The 9,328-nt window shown below is 54.0% G+C and overlaps 1 protein-coding gene across 1 annotated transcript; it reads left to right on the top strand.

Moving 5' to 3' along the window:
• The first annotated feature begins 930 nt into the window (after positions 1 to 930).
• On the top strand, positions 931 to 5,036 carry LOC135181612 (uncharacterized). The gene is made up of 5 exons (XM_064154846.1): positions 931 to 1,108; positions 1,818 to 2,006; positions 2,623 to 2,758; positions 3,996 to 4,175; positions 4,802 to 5,036. The coding sequence occupies exons 1-5, from the start codon at positions 931 to 933 to the stop codon at positions 5,034 to 5,036; spliced, it is 918 nt and encodes a 305-aa protein (XP_064010916.1).
• Positions 5,037 to 9,328: the final 4,292 nt, after the last annotated feature.

Raw genomic sequence — 9,328 nt, 5'->3', positions numbered from 1 at the left:
TCACCCCTGAGCCTCCTCTTCTCCAGGCTAACCAATCCCAGCTCCCTCAGCCTCTCCTCATAGGGCTTGTGCTCGAGGCCTCTCACCAGGCTGGAGGTGAGGAGAAAGTTCTTCACTGAGAGAGTCATTGGACACTGGAATGGGCTGCCCGGGGAGGTGGTGGAGTCGCCGTCCCTGGAGCTGTTCAAGGCAGGACTGGACGTGGCACTTGGTGCCATGGTCTAGCCTTGAGCTCTGTGCTAAAGGGTTGGACTTGATGATCTGTGAGGTCTCTTCCAACCCTGGTGATACTGTGATACTGTGAAAATGCCTTAAAACATCGGGACCTGAAGCAACAGGCAAAGGGAAGCAATGCAGAGGGAACCTCAAGGCAAAGGCAAAACAGATTTCTGTGTGGTTCCTGCAGCAGCAAAACTGGTGGAGTTGCTGCTGTCAAAACCTTTTGATTCCTGTGGCTCATGTCCCACTCTGGTTCTGGTTACAGACACCAGCACTAAGCTCTGGCAGGAGGAAAGAGATGAGAAGGAAAGGGTCAGCAGCTCAACAGTGAGCTTGAATTTGGATTTTGGCAGGTAGAGAAGGAGAATGAGCTTTGGCACCTGAAGAGATGATGACAGCCACTCCCTCCAGGAGGAAGCTGTAAAAGATGAATCCTAACTTCTTGCTGCTTCTCAATCCTTTCCCCATGCTTGGTTTCTCTGTGGGGCTTCAGAGCTGCTCAGCCGAGCAGCCAGAGCAGGGCTGGCAGTGCTAGGAGCAGGGTTTGTGCCGACGCAGAGCAGAGGCAAGCCCCGGGAGGAGAGCAGCTGCTGGCTTTGCTGCTCAAGGCTTAACACCCTAAGAGCCCAGCTGACTCCTGCTCGGAAGCAGAGGGAAAACGCAGGCACTCCGGACAGACAGACACCCGACAATGCTGCGATCCCCCTAACCATGACGGGACAGGGGCTTGGGAAATGCATTGCCCTTTGCCTGCTGCCCTGGAGCTGCCTGAGCTTTGCCTGGAGTGACAGCGCTGGGCCCAAGACCGCCTTGCTTAGGGCAGGACACGCCAGAAAGCAGCTGCCCAGAGACGCTGCCAACGGGACCTACATGCACAGCAACACCTCAGGTACCTGAGCGAGCGATCGCTTACCTCTCCTTCCGCGCTGCTGCTCGGCCCCCTGCCCGCGCAGGCACACGAGTGGAGGGTGTGGGGGATGTGTGGACAGCAGCATGGTGGTGCTCCACAGGGGCCAGAGGACTTTGCATAGCCCTCAAGGGCCACAGCAGCTTCTGTGACCTGGGAGAGATGCCTTGCCAGAAGCAAAGTAGTTAGGCAAAGGGAGGACACATAGCTGGAGAGGGTCCAGAGGAGGGCTACGAGGATGATGAGGGGGCTGGAGGGCATGGCTTATGAGGAGAGGCTGAGGGACCTGGGGCTGCTTTGTCTGGAGAAGAGAAGACTGAGAGGAGATTTGATAAATGTTTGTAAGTATCTGAAGGCTGCCAGGAGCGGGGGGACAGGCTCTGCTCACTGCTCCCTGGGATAGGACAAGGAGCAATGGGTGTAAGTGGCAGCAAAAGAGGTTCTGCCTCAACACAAGGGGGAACTTCTTTACTGTAAGGGTCACAGAGCACTGGAACAGGCTGCCCAGAGAGGTTGTGGAGTCTCCTTCTCTGGAGCCTTTCAAGGCCTGTCTGGATGTGTTCCTGTGTGATCTGTGTTATAGAGTACTGTCCTGCTCTGGCAGGGGGGTTGGACTCGATGATCTCTTTGGTTCCCTTCCAACCCCTGACATCTTATGTTCCTATGACTTGATGTCTCCCCTTCTCCCCAGCACCGTGCGCGGCTCTCTCCCCACCACGCTACGGCTACTACTATGTGGACAGAGGCTCGGGCGTTTCCTTGGGCTCAGTCCTTGTGTATTGGTGCCAGGAGGGATACCAGCTGGTGGGCAGCGAGAGGCTCTCCTGCCTCCGCCGGGAGAGCACTTCATCCTGGAGCCATCCCCCGCCCCTCTGCCAGGGTAAGGAACCCACCGGCGTACCCCAGCCGCTGCATGCACTTCCAGGGTAGCGGCGGGGTGCAGGCAATCACCACCCGAGTGCTAGCTCGGGATGAGAGGCTCAACCACCAGCCTTTGCCTGGAGCTCCCTCACTGTGGCTCAGCTGGAGAGGGCAAGTGGGGTGCTCTAGCTCCTCTAGAAGGGGACAGCAAAAGCTGAGCTCGGTCTGGTGAGCGGCCACCAGCACGGGCGAAACGCGGGTTTGGTTGTGGGCTTGCTGTGTTTGTTCATTTTTGTTTGCGTGGGGTTGTTGTTTGGTGGTTTTGGTTTGCCTTCGTCCTTTACCCGCCGGGTGTGTCGTGTCCCACGCAAGCAGCTGCCTGGAGAAAACGGGACCTTGGACCACGGTTTTCTTCCCCCTGCTTGCCGGTGGAAGCGGTGCAGCACCGCTCACGCTCGCCCTTACTTCTAAAGCTGTTCGCTAATCAACTCAGGACCCTGAAGCAGAACTCGAGGTTATGGGCATGAGGGAGCGAGCGGGGCCAGGGGCAACCCGGCGTTGGGGGGACGGGGGGGGGGGGGTCCCCCGCTCTGCCCCAGCCTGGGAGCCGCTCACCAGCCCCGCTCTGCCCGCAGCCGCCTCGCAGCCCTCGGCCGCCGGCTCCCGAGCTGCCGTGGCCGCTTCGCTGCTGAGCGGAGCTGTGATCCTGGTGCTCTCCGTTGCCTTCGCCGTCTGCTGCTGGCGGGACAGGGCGAGGAGGCGGTGCGGGGGGTGAGTATGGCGATGGGGAGTGGGGGGGTGGGTGCGAGGTGGGTGCAAGGAGGCGGTAAGGAGCCGCTGCAGCCGAAGGAGAGCAGCTGCTGCCATCTGCTGAGACACGCAGCAGCGTGGGTTGTGCCCACCCGGGACAAGGTACCTTGTGACCCAGCTCTGCTCTGCACCACCCTCTCCGTTCACACACCTGAAAGCACCTGCAGCCTGGTGTGTGGTTAAATCCTGCTCCACAGGGAAGATGTTTGGCCCCATTGGGGATACTGGGACTTTGCAAGGGGTCCTGGCCAAGAGGATGCTGCTGCTGGGGATTGCAGAGAGGGCTCCTGCAAGACAGCCTGTGGAGCACACAGAGCTGCTAGCTTGCTGATTTACTAAAATGCCTCCATAATGGAGCAGCATGGGGTAATGGACAGGAGAATATCCCTTTCTGAGGCTAAGCTCAGGGTAACAGTGTGTGCACAGCATAGCATGAGGAAAGGAGGAGCATCCTCCTCTGGGAAGGACTGAGAAGCCGTGGTGGGGAACAGCGCTGGGTGAACAGAGCTGTCACCACTAGCATAGCTGCAGCAACACTTCCCTGTCTTCCCGGCCTATGAGCCATCGGGACCTGTCTGCTTTTGGCAGCAATGGTATCCTGAACAAGGGAGCACAGCCACAGGGGCCATGCAGGAGCCTACCTAAGATTTAGATTTAACCAAGAGCCTAATTCCTTACTATGAGAAGTCCACAAGCACAAGGAGTAAAAAAAAAACCAACTAAACTCCAAAACAAAATATCCTCCCCCTCCCCTCCAAAAACAACCAACCAACCCCCAAACAGCAGCAGCAAACCCCCAGACATGCAGAATACCCTGACAACCTGGAATCAACTAACCAAAACAACCACAAAAACACCCCAACCAGCCAAAAAGAATAACCAAAACAACAACAACCTTAAGGGAGAACAACTCAGACTTTCAGCAGGCATCACCCACACTTCTCCCTGACGTCCTGTTCTTCCATACCACTGGCTGGTGCCTCACTGGTCCAGCCTCACCAGCACCCCTCTTCTACAGGGCTGAAACAGCTTCAGTGCTTTGCCCTGGGGATAGAGGGAGGGTGTCAAAACCACTCGGGTGACAACCTTGGTTTAGGATACACACACTGAGTCTTTCCAGGGAGGTAAATGAAAAGCGCCAGCCCACCAGGTGCAAAGCAAGCACATGCATGGGCATCTCTCTCCCCTCAATCTGCAGGCAGCAGCACGGGAGGAAAGGCAGAGGAGGATGGACACAGGACCCCCCCACCCCTGGGAGGGGCAGGAACGCTTTTGGGAGGCTGAAGCACTACCACCGGCGTGATTACCATCTCTCAGCCCTCTCCAGCTCCGTCTTCCCGGGGGCATTTGCAGGCTGCAGTAGCCTGGTTTTCCAAAGGTACAGCTCAGCTCCAGCACTGGCACTGCACCCCTGCCACCCAGGTCCTCAGACAGAGGCAAGAACCACAACTGGATCACCTGAGGGCAGGGGCAGATGGATGTAAAAGCCCACTTTGGCTGGGCATTCAATCCCCTGCCTCACTCTCTTACCTGCTCCCCACCTAGCACCAGAGAGCACTGAAACCCTTGTGCCAGCTCTCTTTCAAGAGAGAGGTGAGCCAGAGGAGCAGGGCTCCCCTTTCACAGAATCACAGACTCATACAATCGTTTCTACTGGAAAAGACCTCTAAGATCATTGAGTCCAACCATCAGCCTAAGGCCACCGTGGCCACCAAACCGTGTGCCAAAAAGCCACATCCACCTCCAGGGACAGTGACTCCACCACCTCCCTGGGCACCCTGTTCCTTACCACTCTTCCAGGAAAGCGTTTTTTTCCTCTAATATCCAATTTCAGGCCATTTCCTCTCGTTCTGTCACCTGACACTTGTGAGGCTGACCCCATCTCCCTACAGCCTCCCTTCAGTGAGTTGCAGAGAGCATCGGCATCTCCTGGGTGGGCTGTGGGATGCCATCAGCGCTGCAGCCCTCTCTTACTACTACCTCTCTCTCTCTTGCTTTTACCAGAAGCCCTGAAAACCTGCCAAAGCTGCCCCCGCAGAGCTGGCACCCCGAGGCCTTGCCCCAGCTGGTGTTACAGCCTGGCACACTGCCCATCACTGCCCTGCCCAGCCAGCTGCCCCGCAACGTCCTGCTGCCTGCTGTGTCCTGCCGTGCTGACCTTCCCAGAGACCCACTGCCCCTCTACTACAGAAGCTACGAGGAACACAAAGTCTTCAACAAGTTTGGGAGGCCAGTTTGAAAATTCAGCCTGCCACTTGACTTTCTTCCCTCTCCTCCCCCCCTTTTATTCTTTTAGCATCATGGATTCTGTGATACTGTGATTCCTTGAAACGCTGCAGAGCTCAGGGAAGAATTTCACAGGAGCCAATTCCTGCACCTGGGTCTCCAAATGGAGAAAATCTGACACCTCCCCTTGAAAGGCTGTGTTTGGGATAATCCTTCAGTGTCCCCTTCCATGTCCAGAAGTGTACATTTCAAATAGGAGTTTCTGGGTGACAAGCTTCTTAATTGCTCATTTTGGTGAATTGCATAAACCCAAGCCTGAGCAGCTCCAGCTTAACCCTTAGGCTCAGCAGACTGTGCAGACTGCTAAGTTTGAAACCCAGGAGTCTGACTTTTCTGCTCAGCACTCCTTTTAAAGACTGAGGGCAAAGGCAGCCCTTGACCAGGAACAAGGAATCTATGTCACTGGATATTTGGAAGCATTTACAATTCATCACACTTGAATGTAAGCTGAGATATAAAGGCCTTGGCCTTGCAAGATACAGGAACAGTGTGCAAAGACAGCCAGAGCTAGGAGGAAAATGTCTATTTGTTTAATACAAAGGACCAAGCACATCTGAATCAGAGAATGGGGTGGAGTTGGAAGGGACTTCTAAGTTCCCACCTGGTTCCAACCTCCCCACCATAATAGGCAGGGACATCTTCCACTGAACCAGGTTGCTCAAGGCCTCATCCATCCTAGCCTTGAACACCTCCAGGGAGAAGTCATCTACAACTGCCCAGGCCAACCTGTTCCAGTGTCTCACCACCTTCACTGTAAAGAGTTTCTTCCTGGCCAAGCAGCTTCAGAACACCTCAGCCCTGCTGTACACTGCAAGACAGAGCTGTGCCACCACAGCACGCTTGGCACAGCCTGGGCATGTGGGGCTGGTTGAGTAACAAGGCACCACCTGCAGATAGAGATGCTGCTGGTATCTCAGGAGGCTTATTGGTGAGCTGCTGGCAGGCTGCAGGGAAAGAAGCCTTAAAAAGATGCAAGGTAGCACTTTTTTGTGCTGGTCTAGAACCCACTGCTAGTGGATGTCTGGAAACCATTTCTGCTTCTCCCTACACAGAGGGCTTGGGACACTGTTCTTCCTATTTCTAGTAACAGCAATAATAAAGGAATCTTCTCTCCCCATGCCACCTCCTGTGTCATCTCTTCACCATTGCCAAGCTATGGAGAAGTGTGTTTTGGGGGAAGGCAGCAGGAGGAAGGGGTTCTGCAGATCTCTTGCAGTGGCCATTTACAAACAACTGCCCTATGAGAAGGAAAAAACCTTTGATCTTCCTTAGGCAACTGCAGTTGTAGAAAGGACAAGAAAAACAGGAGCTGTTCTGTACTTCCCTTCAGCTCACATCCTAACCTGACCTTTTTCTTCTCCTTTTTCTTCCAGCCAAGCCCAACAGGGAGGGGAATAATCCTGCTTCAAGGGAAATTGTTCTTTGCCCCCCTCCCAGATGCTCATGAGACTGCCCACCCAGGCTTGTTAAATGAGGAAATGGGAAAACCAAAACAACCCCCAAAACCAACAACCAAGCAAAACAACAACAAACACCACTGAAAAAAACTGAAAAGGATGAGAATGAGACTTTGCCTATCCAATTAGAATCATAAAGTCAACCAGGTTGGAAGAAACATCCAAGATCATCCAGGCCAACCTAGCACCCAGCCCTGTCCAGCAACTAGATCATGGCACTAAGTGCCTCAGCCAGGCTTTGCTTGAACATCCTCAGGGACAATGACTCCTCTGCCTCCCTGGGCAGCCCATTCCAATGCCAATCACTCTCTCAGGCAAAAACTTCCTCCTAACATCCAGCCTAGACCTCCCCTGGCACAACTTGAGACTGTGTCCCCTTGTTCTGTTGCTGGTTGCCTGGCAGAAGAGATCAAACCCACCTGGCTACAGCCTCCCTTCAGGTAGTTGTAGGCAGCAATGAGCTCTGCCCTGAGCCTCCTCTGCTGCAGGTTGCACACCCCCAGCTCCCTCAGCCTCTCCTCACAGGCTGTGCTCCAGGCCCCTCACCAGCTTTGTTGCTCTTCTCTGGACACCTTCCAGCACCTCAACAGCTCTTGAATTGAGGGGCCCAGAACTGGACACAGCACTCCAGGGGTGGCCTGAGCAGTGCAGAGTACAGGGGCAGAATAACCTCCCTTGTCCTGCTGGCCACACCGCTCCTGATCCAGGCCAGGATGCCATTGGCTCTCCTGGCTCCCTGGGCACACTGCTGGCTCATCTTCAGCTACTCTCTACCAGTACCCCCAGGTCCCTTTCTCCCTGGCTGCTCTCAGAAGCCTCCACTTTTCCACACAACAGCAGCTGGAGACTCCCCTGGAGTCACCTTTGGAAAAGCCAAAGGGTAGTGGGTACAAATTACCCGTGGGGAGACCCCCACTGGGCTCCAGAAGAATTAGAACAGTTGGATGCTGGAATCATCTCCCAAGAGAAGTGGTGGATTCTCCTACATTGGGCAGTCTTAAGACTCAGCTTGACATGGTGCTGGCCCAGCTCATTTAACCTACATTATCACCCAGAAAGGTTGGACCAGGTGATCCTTGGGGTCCCTTCCAACACAGCATTCTGTGAGCCTGTGATAAAAGTGGCAAGCACAGAGTGAAGGCAAACCCCAGAAGGGAAGATTAAGGCCTTGCTCATACACAGTGTCCTCACATGTAAATCAAAGCACACCGAGGCTACACCACTTCACACAGTCACAGAAGGGAGCCAGAGCAGGACCATACAATCTAGCACAGATCACAGAGGAACACATCCAGACAGGCCTTGAAAGTCTCTAGAGAAGGAGACTCCACAACCTCTCTGGGCAGCCTGTGCCAGTGCTCTGGGACCCTTACAGTAAAGAAGCTCCCCCTTGTGTTGAGGCAGAACCTCCTGCGCTACAACTTATACTCCTTGCTCCTTGTCCTATCTCAGGGACCAAGCGAGCAGAGCCTGTCCCCCAACTCCTGACTTGCCCTCAGGTGTTTGTAAACATTTATTACTTGCTGTAATCCGAAGACATCTCAGGCTTTTATTAGGCATTAAAGAAAAAATACTCCAAAGCAAACAAACAAGAGCAGCCAGGAGCCATCAGGACCAGCCTGACAACACTGCCCCCACCTTGAGCTGAGAATTCTTTGACAACACATCTCATACCAACAGACTCAGCTAAGGCAGCACTCACTTCCCCAAATACCTTGTGTAGGAGACTGGCCCACCCTTCCTTCAAATTCTCTCCACCAGACACCACCTATCAAATGCACTGCTAGTGCTGGCTCAGAGCAGTCAAGCACTGTTCTATGCTTAAGGCAAGGAAGAGCTGCAAGAATCCATAAACCACCACCAGACTGGGATGGTCACACACAGATGGATGCTCTCCTTTCAATAAAGGTTCCTGTACAGAATTGCTTACCAGAGGGAGGCTTCATTAACAACAAAAACCTCAGGAGAAACCAGCTGAAGCTCCACACAGCTGAACAGAGTGAAACATCAAGTTGCTCCCTGACTGGACAGGACGCAGGATCAGCATCAGCCAGTAGATAAACTAGGCTAAGAAAGACAGAAGCTGCACTCCCAGATCCCCAGAACACCAACATACTCTGAAGATCTAACACCAGTGTTACTCACCAAGAAGTCTTTTTTGGGGAGCCAGCACCATAAAAACATCATCCTAGCTGCAAACCTTTTCCTGAAGGCTAGAAGGCTTGTCAGAAGGCCAAGCACACAGGCTGCTGTATGGCAGAGGGACTAAGTGAGCAGCTGAAACCTATTTTCTATTGGTAGCAGACCATGGGCACAGGTTTTGCTCAGCACATCCTAATCTGTGACAAAGAGATGGAACAAGAACCAAAGGCAGCAGCTGTGGTACATTGGAATCAACTACAGCTGCTGCAAGTGGCTTGCTCATTTTCAGGGTCAGGAAAGGCATCCTCCCAAGAGAGAAATAAAGGTCAAAACATGTCTAACAGCTGGGGAAGGAGAGAAAAGGAAAAAAGCCTCTTGCATCCTCACCAGCACTTCCAGCAGACTGTTTGTGCTGGGCTGCATCCCAGTGCCAGGGACAGCAGCAGCCACTACAGCGGGAGAGGACCTGCAGTCCCAGCAGGCAGCACTGCTCTACACCAGCAGTTACAGTGAGGGATCGCACAAGTACTGTGTCCAGTTCTGGGCCCCTCAATTCAAGAAGGATATTGAGGTGCTGGAACATGTCCAGAGAAGGGCAACGAAGCTGGTGAGGGGCCTGGAGCACAAATCCTATGAGGAGAGGTTG

This window comes from Pogoniulus pusillus, chromosome 15 (assembly GCF_015220805.1).
Source record: "Pogoniulus pusillus isolate bPogPus1 chromosome 15, bPogPus1.pri, whole genome shotgun sequence".
Classification (NCBI taxonomy): Eukaryota; Metazoa; Chordata; class Aves; order Piciformes; family Lybiidae; genus Pogoniulus; species Pogoniulus pusillus.
Note: the sequence above shows the minus strand (reverse complement) of the source record. Positions and strands in the feature narration are given on the sequence as shown.